Consider the following 26,085-nt stretch of genomic DNA (forward strand, 5'->3'; position numbering starts at 1 on the left):
TTCTGCATGCTTTTCATCGAGAGAGATATATATGTATATACTGCAAATTGTTGGTTTAGGTAGTTTAACATTTTTCCATGGTTTTGTGGGCAAAAGGACCTAATGAACCCTCTGCCCTGCTCCGTGAAGTGTCCCCTGGTAACCTGAGGGGAGTAAACACTAAACAATGCTGCTCAGGGTAAAAATGACCCTGACCCACTCAAGGGCACATGACCGGGAAGTGACAAAGGAAGTGACCAAACCAGCTCTTGGAGGCCCTGGTGGGGGACTCTTTGGAACTCGGCATCTGCCTGAGGCAGCCTGCTCTTCCTGCCCCCAGGTGGGGCTACGTGCCAGCTGCAAGGGCTACGGGATCTCCAGGGATACAAGGTAGCCTGCCAGCAAGTGGCAGCTCCTGTCATGTCCCTCCCCCAGGACACTGATGTCGGCGCTCGCCAGGCAGCTGGGTGTGTCATCAGGTTTAGGGGAGCCCAGGCTTCCCAGTGAGAGCCATGCATGCAGCTTAGTGCTTCTCAAGTCCCTTTGCAGGGGCTTTCTAAATTTAAGAAATACTATGTGATACGCAAACACAAAGGACACATCCAGACTAAACCCAGCCAGACCCCCAGCAAGACCCCAGCGAGACCCCCAGCAAGACCCCCAGCAAGACCCCCAACAAGACCCCCAGCAAGACCCCCAGCAAGACCCCCAATAAGACCCCCAACAAGACCCCCAACAAGACCCCCAATAAGACCCCCAACAAGACCCCCAGCAAGACCCCCAACAAGACCCCCAGCAAGACCCCAGCAAGCCTGCTCTTCGCTACCTTTTCAAAAGTTATTCACCAGTGTTCTCTAACCCACCATCCCTTTTCACCCAACCCCACAACTTTCCGGAAAGATACATTATCTTGAATTTTATTATCAATGCCTGGCTACTAAATTAAAGTGGATGACTAAAAATCCATTCAGAATCATTCCCTGAAAACGTTAAAAAAAGAAAAAGGTAAACCATCCTAAAGAAGGTATTTCAGAATTATCAGTTGTTGACGTGGGCATTATGTCAGAACCATTCCCTGAACAGGTTAAAAAAAGAAAAAAGTAAAGCACCATAAAGAGGGCATGTCAGGCTGGGCGCGGTGGCTGTAATCCTAGCACTTCGGGAGGCCGAGGTAGGTGGATCACCTGAGGTCAGCCTGGCCAACATGGCGAAACCCCGTCTCTACTAAAAATACAAAAATTAGCTGCTCATGGTGGCACACGCCTGTAATCCCAGCTACTCAGGAGGCTGAGGCAGGAGAATCGCTTCAACCTGGAAGGCAAGGTTGCAGTGAGCCCAGATCATGTCAATGCACTACAGCCTGGGTGACAGAACGAGACTCAGTCTTAAAAAAAAAGAAAAAAGAAAAAAAAAGGCATTTCAGAATTTATCAATTGTTGATGTGGGTATTACGTGGGATTGAACTATTTCATGGAAGAAATAAGGAAGTTAGTCACACGAAGCTGCCTTCAGGGGATGCAAGGCTACGTAGTTGCTAAAAAGGTCTCTTCTCAGAAAGCAATAGGAAGCTGAAAGACATTTTCCTTAGCATTGTTTTCCCCCAAAGCCTTAGTGTGCATACCATTCAGGGGTGGAGGCGGTGATGAGCTACACAGTCCCCTGCCCAGGCCTGACGCTCTGCAGAAGAGGAGAAGGACATGCCAATTTCATAGGATTCAGCTTTCCGGCGTGACACATGATAAGGAACAAGTGACTCAAGCCAGCAGTGTGAGTGGGGGCTGCACAGTGCTCCCCAGCTCCTTTTCATCCAGGTCTCTGCCTCCCGCCACCCTCTGCATGGGCCCAGGGATTTCCCAGGCCACCAGCTTCACTCTGGGACACAGGCCTATGCCCCATGGGAACAGGGCTTCACTTTCAGAACTGGCGTGAGCAGAGACCCCTGTGCAGACTGGCCCTGTTCCTCTTCCAGTTGCACTCCCCAGGGGCCAGCCCCTCACTCTCTCTCAGCCTATCTCGCCCACTCAGAGTTTCACTCCGCTGCCTCCAGGGTGCAAACCCCAGGGCCGCCACACACGGGGACACCTTACCCGTGGGTGTCCTGAAAAGCGGTGCCCTGGCCTCTGCAGAGCCATGTGATTTGCTGGCTTGGTGGTTTCCAATTTGGATCCCTGAGATCATTAACAAGAGCTTCTGATGACAGACCACGATGTGGTCTTCAGGATATACTGTCAGGGACTTTCGAGCATAAAATCCTAGTCCATCAGGATACAATTCTGTGGTCGGTGACCCAACTGCAGGGGCTGGCTGTGTGGTGCTGGGTGGGGTGTGGGGCAGAGCCTGGCTCTTGTGGTCCCAGTGGCCCCTTGCTCTGGGCTCCTCCACTGGGCACCTTAGCCAGGGTTTTCCCAGCTTCTGCTCCTTCTGCCCAGAGCACTGGCGGAAGCCCCTCCCTGTGTCCAGTGCGGGAGCAACGGCTGACCCTGGTCCTTGGCGCTGGACGGCTGTGTCCCTACGGCTGCTGGCTCCTGCTCCTGCTGGAGGGACTTGGTGCTGAGCCTGAACTGTGCTCGGTGGCCAGCCCCCCTGCAAGTCCACACTCTAACACGCAATCACAGTAACTGCAATGACAGTTCCTGAGGCAGCACCCTGGAATGTACCCAGTCAACCAGGGTCTAAGTTTTAGCACACCCTGCTCAGCAATACCCAAACTAATTAGTGAGTCTGCAAACGCATCACTTAGACACACCCCACCAGGTATGGGGATTTAAGAAAAAAGAAGGCGAAAGACTGGGTTGCTCTCAAGTTCCAGACCCAGATTTGAAGAGTTGGTCTTCACACACTGGGAATCTGTTTAAGCGATGAATTCACATGAGATGAACAATTCAGGGTGCCTGAGTCCTTGAAAGTCCATCTGGTGTATTTCCATTGCTTTTTTTCTGTGAAATTCTTTAAAATCCTTCCATTGAGAAGTACACCAAGCAAGAGTCAGATCCGACTCACCGTTTGTAATCCTGGCCGCCCAAGGAATAATCTGCATGCTCTGGACCCACTTGGACCAATCAGTGTCTGTCTGAGCTTCTGGGGACGGAGCTGAGGCCAGGCCAGGGCTGAGGACCACAGCCTCGCGTGCCAGTTATGGGACATGAACCACGGCCAGCTGTGCTCAAGCCCTTCCTGGGACTCGCTGTTTTCGGGGGAAATCAGGTCTAAACGGTAGCACACAATTGCTAACAAAGAAGCCAGGGGCACCCTCCACTCAGCGTGTGACCACGGGACAGTGGATGTCCACTGCCAGTTCAGGAAGGCAGTAGCCTTAAGACGCTGGTGGCATGCTCTGAGTGTGTGGCCAGGATACTAGAAAGATCTGTGACAAGGTCACCTCCAGCAGGCACACACATCTCCCCCTACCTGGGCCCTTCCCTCTCCACCTGCAGGCTCCTACTGAGATCTCAGCTCTGATGCCACTTCTCCGGGAAACCTTCCCTAGGCCCACCTGTGGCACAGCCCTGGTCTCCAGCCTTCTCCTCCACATGCTGCACTACCAAGATCCTCCTGGGTCTCTTGGGTCCTGACAGCAGGTGACACGGTTACACGGTTCTCAAAGTCCTGCTTCTCAGCCACACGGGCACCACAGAGGACTTAGCTGGGCTGCCCAGGCAATGATCATGCCCACAGTCTTATGTCCAACTAAAGCAGCAGCATGGGGCTCTGCACACTCTCCTCACCCAGGAATGGGCTCCTGAGCTCCACTCCCCGCCTCAGCTGGTTATGCAGAGACTAACCTCCAAGAATGTACCAGCCACTCTGCAAAGATCTGAGTCCACAGTGACCGTGGCAGCAGCACATAAACAGGGAAATAGAAGAGGCACGCCAAGCCTGTGACTGGCAAGCAGCTGCCTGGAGCGGTGTGGAAAGGGGCTGACTGGAGGTATGTGGCATGTAGGAGGCAGCTCCGGGAGACCCTGGACCATGGCTCACCCCTCTGGTTTCCACTGGTGACCTCACCCACAGAGGCCTCTGTTTCAAAGCATTTGTGACTGGAGGGCTGTTCTAGCTTTGATATCCTATTCACCTATGCACCATGATTACCCGTGAGAAGGTGGGTCTGTCTGTGGGCCAGGAAAACACAGGCACTGCTGTCCAGAGACCAACTCAAGCAGGAGTTCATCAACAACTGCAGGAAAGGGCAGAACACGGAAACGAAGACGCAGCGTGGTCCAGGGAAGGAGCAACAAGGCAGGGCTGGGGCAGGGCTGGAGGCCTGGGACGAGGGGGCAGATGAACCACGCCTGATGGAGAAAAGGGCCCTGGGAAAGAGCCTTGGCTCTGGGGGCCGGCTGCGGCCTGGTCCAGCATTGAGCTGGCTGGCCTGGCTGCTGTGCCGGACTAGGGAAGAGAAACGAGGCTTGTAGAACAAGGCTGGAGTTCCTGCTCACAAGCTGGGACTTCACTCCAGGCCAGTGCCACCCTGCCAGGACCCTCTGTGACAATGAGAACATTCGCAGGCAGCTGCGGCCGTGCACTGGATGTGGGGTGCACATGTGACTGAGAAACTGAATTCTAATTCTTTTTTTTTTTTTTTTTTTTGAGATGGAGTCTCGCTCTGTCACCCAGGCTGGAGTGCAGTGGCGTGATCTTGGCTCACTGCAACCTCTGCCTCCCGGGTTCAGGCCATTTTCCTACCTCAGCCTCCAGTGTAGCTGGGACTTACAGGCACCTGCCACCACGCCCGGGTTTTTTTTTTTTTTTTTTTTAAATTTTTAGTAGAGACAGAGTTTCACCGTGTTAGCCAGGATGGTCTTGATCTCCTGACCTTGTGATCCGCCCGCCTCGGCCTCCCAAATTGCTGGAATTATAGGCGTGAGCCACCGCGCCCGGCCAACTGAATTCTACTCTGACTTTCTATTGGCCAACTGAATTCTAACTCTGACTTTCTACTGGCAGCTCCCCGTGGCTGGTGGCTCCTGACCTGGCCAGTACTGCTCTAGACGGCGTGGGGGCCTCCAGGCCTTCAAGGAGAGTCTGGTGGCTGCAGAAGGACAGACTGGAGGGGCAGGAACCTGTGCAGGAGGCTTCTTCCCACAAGAGGATGGGGCAATCCCAGCGGGTTCCAAATGAGGGCCTTACTCCTTCGCAGGGCTGGGGGAGGGTCCTGAGGCACTGAGGACAGATGGGGCCGGCTGGGGCAGTGAGAGAATATGGGAGGCGGCAGGTTAAGAAGAACAAGGCAACGACGCCAACACCTGCAGAGGCATATGAGTGCACAGCCCGCTTCCCCTCATCGGGCGCACGGGGGCAGACCGTGAGTGTCCCCGCTTCCCAGATGGGAAAACAAGGCGCACAGAGCACAAGTGGCTTCCCAGGGTCACGGAGCAGGAGGAAGCTGGGACAGAGGCAACTGTGTGGCTGCACTACGCTGCACACGTGACACTGGCTCGGAGGCTCCCAGCCAGGGGGTTTGCAGGATGAGCCGCTGGCAACCTGGGGAGGCCATGCAGGAGGAAGGGGCTTGCAGTTTTGGAGGTGGCGGCCTGGGACTGGAGGGGCTTGCTGGGCACAGGTGTAAAGCAAAGCCAGAGCAAGCTGGGCAGCCATGCATGGGCCCCCTGGCACTACAGAGCCTGGGGAGGGCACCATGGGCAGGTCCCCATGCCAATGAGCAAGCTGCACCTGGGAGGAAAAGAGGACTGACTGTACACGGGGAAGAAGCAATGCCGGGTTCAGCACGGTTCTCAGAGAGGTGAGGTCCATGCAAACTCGATATTCAGGTTCTATCAAAAAGGCTGTTTTCCAAACACCTGATACACAAGATTACGCATGTTACTTAATCCTGCATCATAAACTGATTTAGAGAAGGAAAGAAGATGAGTGACAAACAGAAACATCTCTCACGAAGTGAATCCCAGGAATCCTGAAGGATCAGGCATATTTTACGTTTTTAAAAGATACGAGAGAGGAACTCAGGTGTCCTTCACTACCCACCCTCGTGCTAGCTGCTCTGCAGCATCTAAGAGACTCAGACGCAATCTCAGATACATTCCTCCAGAGAGATCCCCGTGCCTGCCGCTGTGGCTGGAGCTCAGACAGGCACTGTGAGGGCTGCCCCTCCCTCGTTACACCATGGGCTCCTGTGCTCTGCAGAGGCAGGGACACGAGTTCAAGCTTCTGGAGAAACAAACAGAAAGGGGCTCAGACACAAAACAAAGATTGCCCCATGTGGCTTCTGGGCAAAGAAGGAATAAGAAAGAATCCTCTCTGTCTAAACAGACACATGGGCAGCGCAAAACAAGAAAACACCAAAATCCACCAGACTAGTCAAGCCAGAGGCCCAAGCCCGCCCAAGCCAGCCCCCAGTCCCACGCATCCTGCAGCACAGCCTCCTACAACACGCCACACCCGAGTTTTCACCAAGTTCCCTGCCAGAGTTTCACAGGGGCAGCTCTGAGGGTATTTCAGCTTTTCATTGGCAACAACAGATTTCCAGGAAGCCAAACCCAAAGCTGTGAAGATATATAATCATGACCCGCATGGCAAGGGGGTAGGTAGAGGCTCCCTCGTTTATTTATTTATTTGTTTCTTTGTTTATTTATTTATTTATTTTTGAGACGGAGTCTTGCTCTGTCGCCCAGGCTGGAGTGCAGTGGCACCATCTTGGCTCACTGCAACCTCTGCCTTCCGGTTTCAAGCGATTCTCCTGCCTCAGACTCCCGAGTAGCTGGGATTACAGGTGTGCACCACCACGCCCAGCTAATTTTTGTATTTTTAGTAGAGACAGGGTTTCACCATGTTAGTCAGCTGGTCTTGAACTCCTGACCTCAGGTGATCCACCTGCCTCGGCCTCCCAAACTGCTGGGGTTACAGGTGTGAGTCACCACGCCCGGCCGGTGCTCCCTCATTTCTGAAGTTATACTTTCACATTGCTGTTGCTATGTAATTTCATAAGGAAGTTCCCATTTTTCTCTAAATTATATTTTTCTAAATGTAACCACACCCCCAGACAGTGCACATTTGTAAAAGTTCTGCTAACACCAACTGACCACGAGAGTCAGTTCTGGGCTTCCAGTGCTGGCTCAGCTTGGTCCAGACAGGAACCCAAACTGCAAGAGCCAGCGGCCTCTCCCAAAAGGTGAGAAAGGGAAGTGACTTCCGCTTCCACTCCATCTACCTGACTCTGGGAGTGAGGCGTGGATTTTCACTGCAGTCACGGCAGCTACATGACGTGAGGGGGATGTGTGTTTGGGAACTGTGGGGGTGGGACAGGCATGCCTTCGTCTCCTCCAAAGGCAGGCGAGGGCCGGGCACCGTCCAGAGCACGGGTAGCCTCAGAGCCTGGCTGCACCCAGGCCCATCTGTGCTCACCTGTGACGAGGGGCGCTTGTGCCGGCGGCTGCTCCAGTAAGACCATGTGCTGCAGAAGAGGGCTGTGCGCTGCCCCTCCGTCCCGCTCCAAGGGCGAGGTGCTCAGGTAGGGAGTGAGGTGGGTGCCGGGGAAAAGGGAGAGTCGCTGCTGGAGGGCGGGAAGGGTGAGTCTCTCGGCATCCTGCTGGCCCGCCGTGCCCTGGAAAGCACAGCCGGCGATGCTGGGGTGGAAGGGCCCATCACCGCCACCCCACGCCGCACGGACCCACGGGGGCTGACTTACAGCAGCAGGGCCGGTGGCAGGCAGGCCCAGCGTGATGTTGGGCAGGGACGGCGACGTGTAGAGGGGAAGTGGAGCGGCCGAGCCTTCTCGCGCCACAAGTCTGTGTGCCAAACTCGTCTGGGGACAGAACACATGATGACTGTCACAGTCTGTTACGGCCAAACATCAGCAATATACACCGAGAAAAGCAACGGTGAAAACGCCTGCGGCAGCCTGCACTGAATTCTGATGTATGAGTGCAAACATACACGTAGCAAATGATACAGCAACGAGAGCATGAGATTTCAACACGCACCACAACATGAAGCCCAATGCACGGCTCCCGTTTCCTCCCCGCGATACGAGTTCTTCTGCCACCTTGTCCAGCATCATCGTGTTGATTTCAATTCAGTGTGATTATTTACCACAGACTAGTCAGAAGGAAGTCTAGGATAATACAGTTTCCAATGCCGTTTTGCAGTTTCTAGGATAATACACTTTACAATGCCTTTTTGTAGTTGGCGTTGGCCATGTCTTTCCAGACAACAAGAAAAGCAGAAACCAAAAAGGAAATAAAATTTAATTGTACATTGAAAAATAACTATAAGGGTATGATTGGATTGTTACACAAAGGATAAATGCTTGAGAGGATGGGCACCCCACACTCTGCATGACGTGACAACTACGCATTGCAGGCCTGTATCAAAACATCTCACGTACCCCATAAATATATACATTATGTACCCACACAAATTAAAAATAAAAAGAAAATCATAAAACAAGTGCTCCTATGAAAGGCAGGCAATGATGACAACAATACCAACCATGTATGAGGCAGGTGAGGGTCAGCACAGAGCGCCTGCGAATCAAACAACTAACAGTGAGAAAAGCATGCGGTGAAGACCAGTGACGGCAGAGCTCAGGAAGCGGAAGACGTTCAGGAAAACACATTATGGTCATCTGGAAATGTATTCTGAAACCCCAAAAATTGGCAAACATTTTTGAAAAATGATAATACCACCTTGGCCTTGAGGAACCGCAAACGCTGTTGAGAGCGCTGCAAATCACTTAGTGGCATCCTTTCTGCAGGACAATATGGCAGTCTATGGCAAACGCCTTCAAAATCAGTCTAACCTTTGATCCTAGAGCTCCACTCTTGGGATGCAACGTGAAGAAATAAGGAGAAGGCCTGATGCCAGTGAAGCCTCGGCTGTGGGGCTGAGCACCCAGCAGGCAGGGCAGAGCAATGTGGCTTCCCCAGCACCTCGGTGTTAACAGAACGGAGGGGCATTGCACATCAGGACACTCTGGGGGTTAGGAACAATCTTGGGTGATTACTTGGACACTTGTTTATGATACATTAAGTTAGAAAAACAGGTTATAGGTCATGTAACTTTTAAAGAATGGGCTTGGATAAAGCAAACATAAGCCAGGAGTACAGATTAGAAGGCCACACAGGAAGGGTCAGCAGCAACAGTCTCCAAGGACTTGAACTACTGTGATATTTAACATCTTTTTGCTTGTAGAATCAATGTGTTTTGCTAAAAAGGACAATAGTTTATCACCACTATATCCCCTACACAGTAGCTACTCAAGGAATGTCTGCTGAATGAATGGGCAAACAGAGAATGAATAAATGTTGTAATCACGCTAGTTAGTGGGGTTTGGCAGATAGAAATCCCCTTGCCAGAAACTAACATTAACAATGAATAAACAGATTCCATTATACTCTCTACCTCCACGACAGCAACTTTTTTAGCTACCCCAGATGAATAAGAAAATGCGATGTTTGTCTTTCTGTCCCTGGCTTAGTTCACTTAACATGAAGGCCTCTAGTTCCATCTGTGTTGCTGCAAATGTCAGGATTCCATCCTTTTTGATGGCTGCATAGTACTCCACTGTGTACAGCACCACATTTTCTCTGACTGTTCATCCACTGAAGGACACTGAGGTTGATTCTGCCTCTTGCCTACTGTGGAAGATTTATGACTAAGGCCTCAAAAGCACAGGCAACAAAAACGAAAACAGACAACCGGGACTCTGCTCAACTAAAAAGCTTCTGCACAGCAAAGGAAAAAAATCACCAGAGTGAAGAGACGACCTGCGGAAGGGGGAAACGTGCAAGTTATTCATCCGACAAGGGAAGAGTATCCAGAATATGCAGGGAACTCCAGCAACTCACCAGCAAAACCCAAAGCAGCCCATATAAAAGTGGGCAAAGGATCTGAAGAGATATTTTCCAAAAGACACATGAGTGGCCCGTGGGGACATGAAGAAACGCTTCTCCTGACAAACACTTACACTCAGGCTGTTCCTACAGAACAGAAAGTCCAGCCTTCTCACTTAGGAGCAAATTCACAGTGCACCTCGCCCCAGAGGAAACCCTGCAACTCACTTTAGATTTGCTCACACATTACACTGTGTAAGTAATGATTAAAGAGCTACCGAGAAAAACATTTTTCCTAGACAATTTTTTTTTGGTCAAAAGTTAAAGAATTATCAGTAAGTTATGCTGTAGAGAAAATGCTTGTGATTTCCAGGAAAGCACAACTGTGCTTGTGTTATTATCATTTGGGAACAAAATAAGGAGATGTTCTAATGTTTGCAAAGTTTCTATTTCCTTTGTAAGCAAGGTTTTTTTTTTGTTTGTTTTTTTGTTTTTTTTTAAGCCCATTTCTGGAACTAAAGGAGCCTTCTGAGAATTTGTTCCTTGGAGATGCTGACTGGTCCACTTGAGAAATCGCAGGGCGCTCTGCCATCTTCTGTCTCAGGGCCGAGCCCTGCGGGAGGCTGGAGCCCCCTGGACCTCACCTTAGGATGTGTTCAGAGGTAAAGTCCGCGGGCCTGAAGTCAGAGCGTCGAGGCACGCATGTAAATAACAGCAGCAGCGGCCACAGAGAAGCTGTCCCTTTAAGTACCTGGATGACACACTGGGCTTCCCTGGCCCTGTAGAGGAGGAGGTGCCCGGCACACTGGGGCTTCCCTGGCCCTGGAAAGGAGGAGGTGCCCAGCACACTGGGCTTCCGTGGCCCTGGAAAGGAGGAGATGCCTGGCACACTGGACTTCCCTGGGTCCGGGGGGCCTTCAAGGTACAGTAGTGTTTCTGGGGGCCCCAGGGTGAACAGAAAAGGCAGTGCTGAGAGCCAGGCTGGCAGGCCCCTGCTCCCGCCATGCCCCCATCCACTCAAGATGCCCCTTCTGATGGGCAGGCTCACTAGCCTCTGCACCACGTGGGAATGGAGAACCAGCCCCTGGCTGTGAAGCACGGGCGTTCTCAGAGACCTGTCCAACTCTAGCGACACTGAAACCCAGAAAGGGTGCCTGGGTGTGATCCAACATGCAAAGGCTGCCCCTGCCCACTCTAATGAACATCTGATGTGGGACATGGACAATGGCACCTCTCGGTATTTCCTGCAACTCCTTCTACACGTTCTATTAATTTCTAGTAGTTTCATTTACATATCACGATTTGTAAAAATTAACACAGAACTGGAATGACACAGACCCACCCAAACAAGGTACTGTTCCAATAGTAACTACCATGTACACAAGTGCCCCATTTTAAATAAAAACCTGTATCTAGGACCACAATTAACAAGATGCAACCAGTGTTAACCTCACAGGGCAGGAAGTAATTTCTAGGTTGCATTATAAGGCTTATTACTGGTAGACCTCAACTATGACCACAGCCATACAGAGGACTGTTAAAACTTCTAATCATCTAAATAAGTACTGAAGCTGGCAGGCTGAAGACAGGTAATAAAAGAAATCGATGTATGAAGTAAAAAGAATAAGAGAAAATGGGGATTAAGCAGCCTGGAGGCAAAGTGCAAAATTCGTTCCTAGCAGTAATTCTAGTCTCTAAAAATGTTTATACATAAACGGTCTTGAAATTTGAAATGAAAATGCTAAACACTCATGCCTCTGTATCCCAGCTAAGATTTGCCAGTCCTCTGGAAGGGCAGGATTCATTTCTAAATATTTAAGAAGGAAAGTCAATAACTATATTTAATAAATTACAGCCTTCTGTAAGTTGGAGAGAATTCAGAAGGAACCTCCCACTCAGTAGAACTGTGCCCCGTGAAGCAGACAGCATTTCCAGCTCAATTCATCAGAAAACTCTGCCAAAGCGTCCCCCTCCCACCCTGCCCCATGGTCAGGCTGACCCAGGCCCAGGGCACCACTCAGCCCGCAGACTGCCTCTCTCTGCCTCTCTCTTCTCCCCTGTGCTCTGGAGGTGGCCTCTCCTCCTCAGTGGGGCATTGTGTGGAGTGAGGGGCGGGTCCTTGCTGCCTGCCTGGCTCCGTCCCTGGGCCTGGCACAAGGCGCTCCAGACACGTGTGGGATAAAGACAGAGGGCGCAAAGGAGCTCAAGATACATGGAGTGAGGTCCTGGGACCTGCTGCCCTGGAAAACCTCTGGGTGTGGTCAGGGCGTGACTCTGTCAGCCTGGGCACCACTCCTCCCCACCTTGCCGCTCGGCTCCTGCGTCTCTGACATCCTTCCCACCCGGGGACTCCAGGCGTCCCCTGACTCCTCTAGCTTGCCAACGTGCTTCCCAGAACCACTTGGGGTCTGATGAAAGCAGGGGATCAGGGGTGCTGAGCTCTGCGGTCTGAGATGCTGGTTCCCATGATGCCTGGAAAAGCTCCCCGCTCTGTGGCTTTGGCCGGCCCTGCCGTGCTGACCACGAGTGACGCTCCAGTCGACCCTGACACATGGTTTGTTGGCCAACATTGCGTTGTGTATTTCTCAATACGAAATAAAAAATTTTAAGTCTCACTTAGCAACTATGCCCACGTGCCCATGGCCTCTCAGCCACCCTCAGACACTGGCGACCATGGTGAGCTGGGCAGCAGGGTCCTGTCTACCTAGAGCGCCTGCCACGTGTGGGCTTGTGCTGTGACACCATCTAGGGACATCTGCTCTGGAAGAGGTCAGGAGAAAGGACCAGGCTCAGGGCTGTCCCCGACGTGCCTGGAATGAGTGTGTTCATAATGCAAGGAGATGTCTGTGATGAGAGGAAGGCAGGAGGGTTAAGCAACCTCCAACTGCGTCCTTTTCAGGATGGTTCATAGGCCACTTTCCCTCACCCCAAACTGGAAGGTGAAGAGTGAAGGGCAAATGCAAAGTGGGATCATTTCGAGCCCATCTGTCCCGAGTCCGACTCTCGCCATGGGACACAGGACAAACGCTTGGCACTGACCTCCGCCGGGATGCTGGGGACGGCGGGCGTGATGCCGTTCTCTGCGCTGACGCTCCCGGAGCTGTTGTTGGGTGAGCTGGGTCCAGAGCCTGGGGCGCTGCTGCACGCGGAATCTGCAGAGGCAGAAATACCCTGGTGAGTGTTACTCCACGTGGAGGGAGGGCCACGCGGAGAGAGGGCCGCGCTGACCTGTGGTCCGAATGCCCGGTGCCTTCCACGGACCTGCTTGTTAGCTTGCGACAGGCAGAGGTCCCAACAAAAAGAACATGGCCATGGTTTCAAAAAAGAAAGTATGATGCTGATTTCTGATTTTCCAGTTTGGCCACTGACTTCACTTTTTATAGGACATGCACGTTACCAATTTTATACCTCGTTTGATTTTCAAGACCATTTTACACACCAAAAAGATAAATCCTTAAACACTTATTAGTAACCTAACAACAGAAGACCAGGAAATGCAGAAGCTAAGTGACTTTGAAAAGCAAAAGGTCAGCTTTCCTGTGCTCACTATAAAAAGCTTCGTTCAAAATAAAGCAACCTACCATTAGTGTTGACTCTGGGCTGAATCCTCTCATTTTCCCTACATAGCAGCCAGCATCCAGGGGAAAATATAGCCAGTGTCTCCTGAGATCTATCAGTGCTACTGAAAAACACACGCTCAGACAGTCTTAGAGGATCTTTAACCATCTGCGTGGCTTGACCCTGGTTAATGAGACCAGATTCCGCTCTGACTGAACGTGACTTCCAAAAGGAGCCATGTTCAATCCAAAGATCCCTTCACCTCTGAAGGGGCCTGCTGTTATTTCGGGCACACACATCCACCGTGGGAGGCCACTACAGCTCTTGATATTCATGCAAGGATTTGTTTGGCTTGTCATATGATGTTTAGTTTAATGGCATTTTAACAATGGCATCATCTGGTTAAAGCTTTCCAAAGAAAACACAACGTGACCTATTTGCCTCGAGAACTCCAGGCGTCTGCTGTTCAGCAATGACTCCGGGTGCTCAGAATCTCGCCCCAACCCATACGCGCAGCGCATACAGGTCAGAAGGAAGGGGCATGGTGGGGGTCGTGGAGGGGAGGTTAACGGACATTTTCCCCAAGTAGCCCCTCGAAGGAGCCGTCCCCAGCAAAGCCTCCTCCACGGTCTGCTTGCTGCCCGGGTCCTCCCGGAGCCCACGAGGATGCAGGCGCCCACTCATGCTGACTCACATGGTATCCACGCCTGCTGGAGGTGGTGACTCTGCAAATATAGCCCTGAGCCACAGTGAGGAGGATGAGGAGGGTGGGGGGACAGGAAAAGACACCCACTGCTCCCCCAACCTGGCAGACCTGATTCCAAACATAGCTCATCCATCTCTCAGTCACTGTTTGAGGAAGGTGCCATTATGACCCTGTTTCACAGAAGAGGAGATTGAGGCACGGAGCAGTGACATCACTCGTCCCAGGCCACAAGGCTTGAGGGAGCCGTCAAGGGCGTCTGCATACCAGAGTTAACCCAGCTAGACGGTGAAGGTGCACCTCCTCTGTTGACCATGCTGCCCACCCAGGAACACACTGGGTACATCTTGCCCTTGACAGCAGGGCAGTCTAAACCTCTCCAGGGCAAACCACTATGTCCACTCAGAAGCCCTACACCAGCTGCTCCCCATGGCTCCTGGAGCTCAAATGAGTGTGGGGTCAGCTCACGGTCCCGGGCACTGAGCATGAATACAGGACCGGGTCCCGACCCTGTCCCCTCCTCTTTCTCTCCCTGGTCCTCCCACCCCCTCACTTCCACCAGACACTAACTCCAGAGGTAGGCCTCTCCGGCTGCTGAGGCCACGTTATTTGCACTGTGAGTGGGCATTCTGAGAATGCCAACTGGGCTGAGCCAGTGTTTGCATTTCACTCAAGAAAGCAGGACCTTTCTCTAGTCCCCTCCAACTCTCCCACCTCTGCCCTACCTGAAGCCCATTGTGGCCCGCCCTAGACCCCTGCTCTCTGATGTTAACCTGTCTCCAGCTACACACCAAGATCCAGCAGATCTTCCTTGAAATGGGCGCCTCTCAACTGTGTCATCAGATAAACACCCTCACACACGTGCCTGGGGAGTCCGGACAACTTTTGGGGATGGTAAAAATTATACGTGTAACTTTCCACCCACTTTTAACTCAATGAGGTTAATTTTTTTTTTTTTTGCATTCTACTTCCTGAATAGGTCTAAGAAAATTCATATAAACGCATAATCTTCATAGTATTATTTAGATCAGCAAAACAGGAACACCACTGGAGGTGCACAAAATGCGTGTGGCTGAAATTGAGTGAAGGATGCAGGATGGGGCAGGAAGATGGTGAGAACTCAGTGGTGAGGAAGGCGCAGAACACGGGCTGCGGGAAGGCGTGCAGGGTGAGCAGGATTCACTCTGGACAGAGTGCGTATGGGAATGCATTTTCTTCTTTGTGCTCTACAGTAGACACCCATTTAATTAGTGACTGAGAAAAAGCAGAGTATCCACCTGGCTCTCTATCTGCCAAGAACCGCGACTGCCTCCACCGCTCCGTGTGGGACCACCCTGCCTAATACCTGTCTTCTGAAAATCGGCTCCACGCAGAGCAGCCTCCCCACGGTGGCAGCTCCCTGGTGCCAGTGCTGGCCAGGAGATGCACAACCCTCTGCCTCTCTGCCCCAGCCCCACTCACCCGCCAAGTCCCAGTGAAAATGCCACCTTCTGCAGAGCTCTGCTGGCTCGGGGTGGCTTGTGCTGATCTCCCAGCCCCTAGGTCCCTCGGCATGGGCTCTCTCTATGCCACAGCTCAGCAATGATCACGCCCTGCCACGCATGGCTCCTGGGTGAGCTCAGCACTGAACACGCCCTGTCACACATGACTCCTGGTTGAGTTCAGCACTGAACACGCCCTGTCACACATGACTCCTGGTTGAGTTCAGCACTGATCACATCCTGTCACACTACTCCTGGTTGAGCTCAGCACTGATCACGCCCTGTCACTCATGACTCCTGGTTGAGTTCAGCACTGATCACGCCCTGTCACGCGTGGCTCCTGGGTGAGCTCAGCACTGAACACGCCCTGTCACTCATGACTCCTGGGTGAGCTCAGCAGTGATCACGCCCTGTCACGCATGACTCCTGGGTGAGCTCAGCAGTGATCAGGCCCTGTCACTCACGGCTCCTGGACGGTCTCACGTGTGATGTGCTGCTTGCTCAAATTAGATCACAAGCTCCTTCCAAGCAAGGACTCTGTCTCACTATTTTTGTGCCAAGCCCAGTGCTGACTCAAAAACAGTTCTCAGTAGTCACTGGGTGACAACAGGAACACCAGCTTTAACACTCAGAAGCAGCTTGCTGAAGACTGTCTCACCCACTGCACGTTCAAAACAAAAAACAAAATGCGACGGTTCACGGGTCCATTAGAGCTGGCCGAGCAAGGCACTGCTCACGGAAAAAAGGCTGCATTGGAGTTTGCAAGCTTTTAACTCACATGATTCCTCATTTGAACTGAATCTTCCCCAGTCAGTTAGACATAGTGAAACTTTCGATTATAACATTTCTTGATGGCTGTAGACAAGGTCTGTGTGTACTACAATGGCCAGAGGAAAGAAACCTACATCAGAAATGACAAATATGGAGTTCCCCCTGGGCATGAAGGTGTCAGATACTTTTTAATAGAAATCCACAAATATCCAGACCCAGACCCTTAGACTGGGGCTAAGAGCTCCTGAAGTAGACAGGGGACAGGGCACGAGAAACAGGCAGGGCCCTGTGTTTAGCAGGGAGGTCTGGCTCTCAGCTCACTACAGAAGCAGAGTCCCATGTGCAATGCCAACGCTCACACGCACAGGGCATGGCACCAGGAGCCCCCTCCCAGCCTTCCCTAGGCCAACAGCCTACTCAATGGAACTATGCCTTTCACAGACCAGCTACCATGAGCCTCGGCCTTCAAATCGAACGCTTTCTGTTGTGCAAACATGTCCACTGCCTCACCTCTATCCAGGCTGTCCCCAAGCAGCCCCTTTATCCTGGTGCTGTGATTTCAGGAGCAGTGGGTGAGGGGGTGTCCCCTGGTGGTGGTTGGGGGTGGGTGGTGCTCTGGATGGGGATATGCCCTCAAGAGGGACGGCTGAGCCTTCAGGATGGGGCTCTGCCCAGTCTTGTCCTTCCGCGTGTCCACCACTAGGTGGGGCCAACCGCGACACGTCACTAGGGCCAAGCTGGAGCAACTTCACTCCTTGCTTCCCCCTCCTGCTCGGCTGATGGGTGCTCCGGTGTGGGAAGACATTAAAATGTCCCGGTGGTTCAGACACTGCTCAGGGACAGCGGAGAGCAGGGCAGGGAACACGATTCAGCACTACTAGGATGGCATTGGTTAAGATCCACCTTCAGAGAAGCCTCAACTCAAGCTCCTGAACGGATCTCCCACAGTGCCAAGCTGGGGCACCCTCGTGGACCTGAGCCCAACTAGAACCAGCTCTGAGTCACTAACGCCGAGAGCGGGGCCTGGCTTAGACACGCTAGAGTCATCAAGCCTGGTCCCCGGGGCCTGGCACTTCCAGCGTCATGGGAACAGGACCACACTGGGGGTTGACAGCATCAGGCAGACACGTGAGTTTTCACAGGCTCTCGAGAGAAACCGCCTAGGGCAGGAAGGCCTGGTAGAGAGGGCAGTGGGGCAGGTGTACCTGCTCAGCTGACATACCTGTGACATCCAACGGACGCTTTTTTAGAGCAGTGACCACTGGCCCGTCTTTCCTGCGTAGCAGAGGGCTGCTCCGTCTTTCGGCCACTTTCTGCTTTAGCCTGGACCGTAATTTCAGATTCGGTTCAGAAGCTGCACGGAAAGGAGATGTCATTACAGCCAGGCAGATACCACTGGGCTCAAGGTTATCCTGTTGGTGGTTTTTTAAAAATATGCACTCTGGGGAATACATATTCGCTCAACACTGCCATGTTGCTGCAGGGGACAGCGACGGGAACTCACGAAGCAGGGGATTCTAACCCCATTCATCAGTCCCAAATAATGAATAAAATGTATCTGGTGCTTTGGATAAATTTCTGTGACCACAGCATTATGCAAGCGCTGGCAGTATCTTCACAGAATCAGGCCACGACTGCGGTTTCCAGCAGATGGGAAACAGGACTGACAAGCTGATTCTCTGGGCGTGGCAGGGGGTTGCTGAGGTGTGAAGTCACTTAATGGCAATGTCTCGTAACTAATGCTCTTCTAGATAATACACCCCTATCTTTATAGCTGTGTTGCTCTAAAATCAGAGAAAGACTGACAAACAGGGATGTGACACCGGGCCCAGGGATGTGAGGATGGTGTCTATGTTGCACACTTTTTGCTCACCTGTGCATCGCCCCAGCCATGTCAGTGAGGCCTCCAGAGCGTGAGGCCGCTATCCGTACTCCCACCTGGTGAGGCTCAGCAAAGCCCATCCCAGCACCTGTGCCAGCTTCACCTCTCATCTGACCACAGGGTGAAGGTACTGGGCGTGGGTCGGTTTCTGTGAACACCTCTGCCTCTGCGGACAGAGCCATTTGCGAATCTGCATCTTCCAGCCCATGGTGGTTCCCAAGTCATCTGCATCTGGAACCCAAACCTCTGGGGCAGGGCCTGCCTTGGGAAGCACCAGGGATCTAAAGGCAGCAACCGGAGGCAAAGAAATCCCCAAACCCACCCGGGAGAGGTTATTGGCTTTCAGAGTCCAGAACAGCGCCAAGAATGCTGCCGTGGAGACGTGTGTCACACAAGCCTTTGAGTTCTGAGGTTTTACTTGGCTACTTGCAAGGTTCTACCACTTGCAGATTTGCAAATTGGGAGATTTTACCTCTTTTTAAAGAATCAGCACTCCTGCTGTTCTTAATCTTTCTGGAACAGGAAGTGCACTGCTTCCAGAGCAACCAGGAACGAGAGGGAGTTTCTCCTGGAAGCAGGACTGATGTGGCTGGGCGACGGGGACCCGGCCCCATGTGACTTCACTCTTTGGGACACGCGGGCAGCCCAGGACCTTCCCACTCTGGAAAAGGCTTTGAGTCAGGGACAGTTTTTCTGCAGGTCTTAGAAGGATGTGGGGGAAGCAAGCTCCCTAAAACAGGCTTCCCAGAGAAACCAGAGGCGCTGTGAGCAGGTGCCAGACTCTGAGCCTCAGCCTGCTCTGCAGGGAGCGGGGCCTCTGTGCTGTGGCTCGCAGGACCTAGATGACGACAGACGATGGGTTCAGCCACAAGCCGGCCTCTCCATGGGTTACTGACCAGGGCACGCTCCTGTGCCTAACACAACCGACTGAGGCAAACGTAGATTCACATGCTCCACTTCTATTTCCACGCTGGGTTTCTTGCCATTATTCGAAAAACAAAACACAACAAAAAAAGCCAAGCCAAAACACCCAGCTGATGACTAGGCAAGAAAACAGCACCTCCTCTCCCACCATCACATCTCCCCTGAAACCCACATGGGCTCTGCAGGGATTCCCCGGGCCAGGGACAGGAGCCGCTGATGGTGGGCAGGAGCCACTTCTGAAAGGCAGGGGCTGTGTGTGCCCACAGAAGGGCACAGGGTCCCTGGCCCTGTGTCAAAGGCCTTCCTTGGTGGCTGCCCTGCCACGTGGAGTGGGACATGTGGCATCGGGAGGCAGGCATGACGTGGTCACTCCAGGCCACCATGGACTGGCTGGGCTACTGCAGCCCAGTGCACGGCCTCCCCCAGGCCCTGTGGGGTCACCACGCTGCTCCCAGGTCATCAGTCGGGCGGCAGATCCTCTGCAGCCCTGCCGGGCACTCCAGACTCCTTGTGCAAGAGACTCTCGAGGACAGCCCCGTGGTGGCTGCCTCGCCCTACCCCTCCCCTCCCCTCCCCTTCCTCAGGCCTCTGCTCCACACCCCTCCCAAGGCTGCCCTGATCCCCCACAACCCCACTGCCCCCATCACAGCCCCACTGCCCTGTTTTCCTCCCAGCTGCCTTCTCAGCACCTGGAATTCTTCTGTCCCCTCACCTGTTTATCCTCTGCCTCCCAGCCTACACACCTGCCTGGCCTCCCTGATTCTAGCTGACTGCACGTCCCTGGTTGGCTCTGCCTGCAGGGTGGCTGCAGCTGACCAGGAGGCTCCAGGACACCACGCCAGCACTGCCAAGGGCAGCATGGCGTGAGGCTGGGGCCCTTCACTCGTCCCTGCCCCGTGGGCTATTCAGCACTCTGACTTGCCCCCAGAACCTATGAGACAAGCAGGGCTTCGGATGCAGGGCTGGGGGAGGGGACTGAGCAGCAGCACGTGGACCAGGAGAGAAGGGGGACGCTGGAGCCTGCCCAGGGCACATGAAGTGGCCTTTCTGGGGAGAACAGAGAAGGCCTAGGGGGCAGAAGGCAGCGGGGGGAGCTGCACACCACGAGGACCAGCTCGCTGCCTGCTTTCAGGGTGGCCAGCCTTCCTGCTTCCTGCCCTCCCTCATTACTTCCAGGCCGGGCGTCTCATAGATTGACTTAAGACATAGTGACCTACAATTTCAGTCCTTCAAATGCATGTGTCTTAAAGCTTGCACAATGCCTGTAACTCCAATAATTCTGCCAAAGGCAGCCAAAGTGGAAGATGCAGGTAAGCCGGTACCTGGTGACGGTGAGGGTGGAGGCTGCACGTGCACCGGCTCAGGGCAGCAGCCCCTTCACCACCCTCGTGGGCCTTCCACTCATTCCAGGCACGATGTGGCCAGGCAGAGGAACTGCAGGAACTGGATCCCACCCCTAAGAGGGCTGCAGGTACACTGACAGAACCAAAGTATCAGGCCAGAGGCCTCGTGGAAAAGTCGTTCCCACCAAGTATGGGTGAGGGCAGGAAGGATGCCAACTGTACTTCTAAATGCACTGTCTGCTCCTTAGGGAACGGGGAACAGGTGAGATTGTTTCTCCTGAAGCCAATCAAGTAAATGACTAATTAAGGCGGCACAATATTCTAATCACAACCTTAAAATTCAACACAGTGCCCAATGCCTAGCAGGTGCCTTCATCCTTCTGCCAGAAGCAATTCTGATGGAGACACAGGCTCGCTCCTCCCAACTTAAACATCCTGAGAGTCAGCTGCAGGTGAAGCGGCTCTCAGAGCCGGAATGCTTTAACTGTTTAGCGGCCGGGTTTACAGAGGGGCTATGCGTGCATGTGGCACGAGTGTGGAGGGCGGTATCTTTGTGGGCCTGATGCAATGTCCAGCAGCCAGCGAGGAAAGAACCCATTGATTTAGCAGCAGAGAATGCACAGAACATCGCCGTGGGACAGGGTGTGCAGGCAGAGCTACAGAGAGGAGGTAACTGCTTCCAGCTGCTCTGCCTTGAAATCCTAAAGTGACACCAAAGGAAGTATTAAAGAGGATAAACACAAGAGGACAAAAACGCAAGTGCAGAAGGAAGGGGCTGGAGAAAAACTTGAGAATCGTCAGAAGGGGGAATAAAAGGATAAAAAGATGAAAAATGGGAGTGCAAAGATCCTACAACAAATTGCTGAAAACGCCAGGAGAGGAGAGAATCAGCTGGGTGGAGAGAATCATGAGCAGAAACTCCAGACCTACTTCTCCAGCTGAAGAGGAGCTGGACACGGAGGCCAAGAATCCCCCACCTGTGGGATCCCAAACTGCTTCAGAGCTCTGGGGACAAAGGCTCGGCCTTGAGAACAGTTTTGTACTCGGCAACAGCCACACGGAGGGCAAGACGATGACCTGAAAACCCTGCAGGAAATGACTTCCATCCCCAACCAACTGATCAACCAAGGGTGTAACAGGATAACGATATTTACCAGTAACGAGGACTCCAAAAACACATGCTCCATGCACGACTTCTCCAGGAGCCACTGGAAGACGTGCATGACCAAGATGGCAGAGGAAAGCAAGCACAAAGGAGGCCGCAGAAAGGAGGCCACGGGGCCCGGGAGAGGAGGCGGGGGCCAGGCCGGGAGAGCAGACCATTCAGACACACCGGGCAGTGGGGCCAGACGCACCAGGCGGCCTGCTGTGCGGAGAGTCTCCTAGGTATGCTGAAACGTGGGCCTGAATAACAGGCAGGTGTGAAACTAAGCAAATGAAAAAAAAGATCAACTTCCGGACAAATTTCTACAAGGTGAATGCAGCCCAGGTGGACTCTGGTTCTGCTGTGAACGTGACACAAGCTGTAATAACGCAGGCTGGACAGGCAGTCAGGGACGGCCGTTCTCCCGTCATGAACATCATGGGGGTCTATGTGAATGTACATTTATTTACTTTGGTAAAAATAAAAAGATAATTCTGGCCGGGCTTGGTGGCTCACGCCTGTAATCCTAGCACTTTGGGAGGCTGAGGCGGGCAGAGGTCAGGAGTTCGAGACCAGCCTGACCAACATGGTGAAACCCCATCTCTACTAAAAATACAAAACTTAACCAGGTGTGGTGGTGGCACCTGTAGTCCCAGCTACTCGGGGGGCTGAAGCGGGAGAATCGCTTGAACCTAGGAGGCAGAGGTCGTCCAGCCTGGGCAACAGAGTGATGTTCCGTTTCAAAAAATAAAATAAATAAAATAAATAAAAAGATAATTCTAAGAAGACAAATGCCAGACTGGAATCTAACTTCTATAATACATGAAAACACAGGATTGAAAACGACATATAAACAGTACTTACAGGGGAACAAGAAAAGACAACGCCTGATAGAAAAACAGGTAAACGAACTGCCACTAAACGACATCCATTCAGCATGGACGGAGCTGTCTCGTGTGCCCTGCATGGTTCCAGATGCTGGGCACAGGGTGGCTCTGAAGACAGGGCCTGCTTGGGGCGGCCCCGCCGCTCAGCTCCGGGGCACCAGCCACCCTCGACCTTGAAGCACGTTGCTCACGTGATCCTGGGGAGGGCGAAGCACACAGGCATGCCCGCCCTTGACTGATGGTGACGGCACTGCTCACTCAAACACCAACAGGCTCGCCATCTTCGTCACCGGCCAAATCGGTAGAATGAACTGCAGCACTATCCCGTCCTGCTCGTGGAGAGGGTGCGGACAATGGACTCTCCGGCTGCTGGCGAGGGGGTATCATTTGCTCAGTGTTTTAGGATATACATACTCTCTGAACCAGCAGTTCCATTTTCAGAACGTTTCCTACAGAAATACTAGTACAGTGAGGAAAGGTGCTCAAAGTTGCTGGCAAAATGGTAACTAGAAAACAGTCCACCTTACATCTATATCTTAGACTACTTGAGAGCAAGGCATTGAGCTTCATATGTAGAAATGAAATAATGGCCACAATATAGTATTAATTAAAAATAAAGGTAGAGGAGAAAATGCAAAATGGGTATTTTTGTTAATAAGACAACTCAGATACACACAGAAACAAAGATACACACACAGACACACAGAAACACAGATACACAGACATACAGATACACACAGAAACAGATACACACACAGGTACATAGAAACACAGATACACACACAGAGACACACATACACAGAAACACACACACACACATACACAGAAACACAGATACACACCCCTCAGAAACACAGACACACACAGATACACACCCCTCACACAGAAACACAGACATATACACTGATACACACACAGGTACACACACAGATATACACACAGATACACAGAAACACAAGATACACACACAGAAACACACACACACAGATATACAGAAACACAGATACACACCAAACACACAGAAACACAGACACACACAGATGCACACCCCTCACACAGAAACACACACACACAGATACATACACAGATATACACACAGATACACAGAAACACAGATATATATACACACACACAGAAACACAGACACATACACAGATACAGATACACAGAAACACACACACACACAGAAACACAGACACACACAGATACACAGAAACACAGATACACACAGAGAAACAGACACACAGACACACAGAAACAGAGATACAGAAATACAGATACACAGATAACACAGACACACAGAAACACAGATACACACACAGATATACACACATACACACAGATACACACCCCACACACAAACACAGACACACACACTGAAACACAGATACACACCCAACACATGGGCAGAGAAAGATATCTGGACAGATACATATCAAACGAATAACAGCAGCTATCTCTGGGAAGTATGATTCAGAGTGTGTGGACTGAATTTGTTTTAATTTATTACACGCATGCATTACTTCTGTGGTTCTTTTAAAGAAGGTACCGTGTGTGATGCGTGCAGGTGGCGTGCTTTCCTCCACACTCTTTCTTCCTCAATCCTCTCAATGAAAATATTTCATTTGCTGTCAGTCTCAGTGTAGTTTTACCATTGAACAGCGGAAAAAAATATGTATTTGAAAACGATTAGTTCAAGAGCTCCTGGAGTACTTTCCACATTAGGAAGAGTTCAGGCTTGACGGATGTCAAAGTTGGAAGGATGGGGCACAGAGCGCTTGGTGGCCCACTGTTCCTGACACAGAAACTGCCTAATATTTAACCAAACTCACCATTCCTCTAACTTTTTTTGGAAAGGCACAACAAAGCCTATTTCAGAACCTTCGGAACACACTCATGCTCACTTTTTAAGAACATGAAATTGATGGAGGACCCAGCCTGGCACAAGAGCCCCTGAATCTCTGTGGGAGGCTGCCTACCTGGTAGCAGGAAGCTTGGCTGAGTTGGCTCTGGCGGGCATTACACACATTAACCCTCTTCCTGTCTGCTCAAAGGTAGCTCGAGGAACAAGAGATTCCACCAGCCACCGCCTGAGCGGCAGCTGAAGGGATACTCACCACGCCGCGCCTCCTGAGGTATATACCACACCTTTATACACAGCAGCAGGGAGTCTCACCATGCTGTGCCTCCTGAGGTATATACCACACCTTTACACACAGCACTGAGAAGTCTCACCACGCTGCACCTCCTGAGGTATATACCACACCTTTACACACAGCAGCAAGAAGTGTGGGCACTGCCCATTTCTGCCTGGTCCCACCCCTCTCTCCAGCAGTTTCTGCAAACTGCATTAGAACAAGAGACAGCAAGCAATGGTCAGAGGCTCTGCATGAAACAAAGAGCCCCTTCCCAAACTCAGGGATGTTTGCAGGGTGGAAAACGCACTCTGGTCCTATTTCACAGTACCCTGAGCCTACTCTACACATGGATAAGAACAAAGTACCTGTAACTTTATTCAGGTCACTAGTACACAGGAGAAAGCCATGAGCAGCCTATTGATGAGCTGTAGGGCTTGACTGATGAAAGAGCCATGAAGTCATGAAGGGGACGCCCACCGCCCCACCTTGCAGACCGGTGGACACAACAGTAGGTCGTCTCATCTGCCCAGGACACAGCGTTGTGGGCGCCAGCCTGGCCACAGGCCCTGTGCTCTTCCTCACCAAGCAGGCCAGCTTCCCCCCGAAAAAGGAGGAAAATGCACCCTTATCTGCACATCTAAGCAACGGATGGATGTTTCCCATGGGCAGCCGTGACCTCGAGCGACTGGTTTCAGAAGGCCCCGGGTGAGGAGGGCAGAGCTACACGAACACTCTCCAAGGCTGACCACGGAGGCAAGTGCAGGGGGAGCCCAGGACCTTTGGCTGACTGCCCAGATCCATGGTCCATACAGGGGTCATCAGAACTCCGTCCCTAGGACCAGCCCAGCCACCTCCCAATTCACACCCAACTGCGGACACCAACCCCACCAGGCAGGCTAGCGAATGCCGGAACAAGGCTGAGGTCGCCAACGTCTCACTGAACGTGAGCTCTGGCGTTTTGCTTCCTTAAAAGAGCCAGGATGATCCACGGCAGTGCCACAGCCCAGGCCAGCAGCCGGGTCCTGACACGTGCTGGGGAGAGTGTTTGCTGCTAGGACCATGTGCCCAGGGACATATGAGGATGCTGGACAAGGCGTTCTGTGGAGTGCACGGTTTTCAGTGCTCAGGTCCAAGAAGCTGCTGACAAATGGGAAAGAACTGTGCTGGCTGGACAACAGTTAGTTGTTTTGGCCTTGTTTCATCTATCAGAAGTCACATGAGGGGAAAATTTAAGAGTCATTATAAAAAATACACGATGACTAATATCTTTAAGACGATGAAGATGTTACTGGGGAAAAATAAGATCCTTCAACATCATCCAAATGACAAAACGCTGCTTGCTTGTAAAAGTGGAAAAGCCTCCATTCCTCAGTGTGAACATGGACTCGAAGGCTCTGCTTAATGCAGTTTCTGGTGAAGCCGTCTAACACCCACACAGTGCAGGAAAGATCCAGCATCCTATGTCCGTGACAGTGATCCACACAGTT

The 26,085-nt window shown here is 52.1% G+C and overlaps 1 protein-coding gene across 17 annotated transcripts in view; it reads right to left on the minus strand.

Annotated features, from left to right (window-relative positions):
• The window catches only part of LOC105473807 (histone deacetylase 4), a 354,143-nt gene that overhangs the window by 83,846 nt on the left and 244,212 nt on the right, over window positions 1-26,085 (minus strand). For all 17 annotated transcript variants that reach the window (XM_071073705.1, XM_011727858.2, XM_011727860.3 and 14 more), the window contains 4 exons: window positions 17,503-17,634; window positions 12,807-12,919; window positions 7,622-7,738; window positions 7,339-7,537 (listed from right to left, as the gene is read on the minus strand). In XM_071073705.1, the coding sequence (XP_070929806.1) occupies window positions 7,339-7,537; window positions 7,622-7,738; window positions 12,807-12,919; window positions 17,503-17,634 (561 nt within the window). The remainder of the gene's footprint in view (window positions 1-7,338; window positions 7,538-7,621; window positions 7,739-12,806; window positions 12,920-17,502; window positions 17,635-26,085) is intronic.

Source organism: Macaca nemestrina, chromosome 11 (assembly GCF_043159975.1).
Source record: "Macaca nemestrina isolate mMacNem1 chromosome 11, mMacNem.hap1, whole genome shotgun sequence".
Classification (NCBI taxonomy): Eukaryota; Metazoa; Chordata; class Mammalia; order Primates; family Cercopithecidae; genus Macaca; species Macaca nemestrina.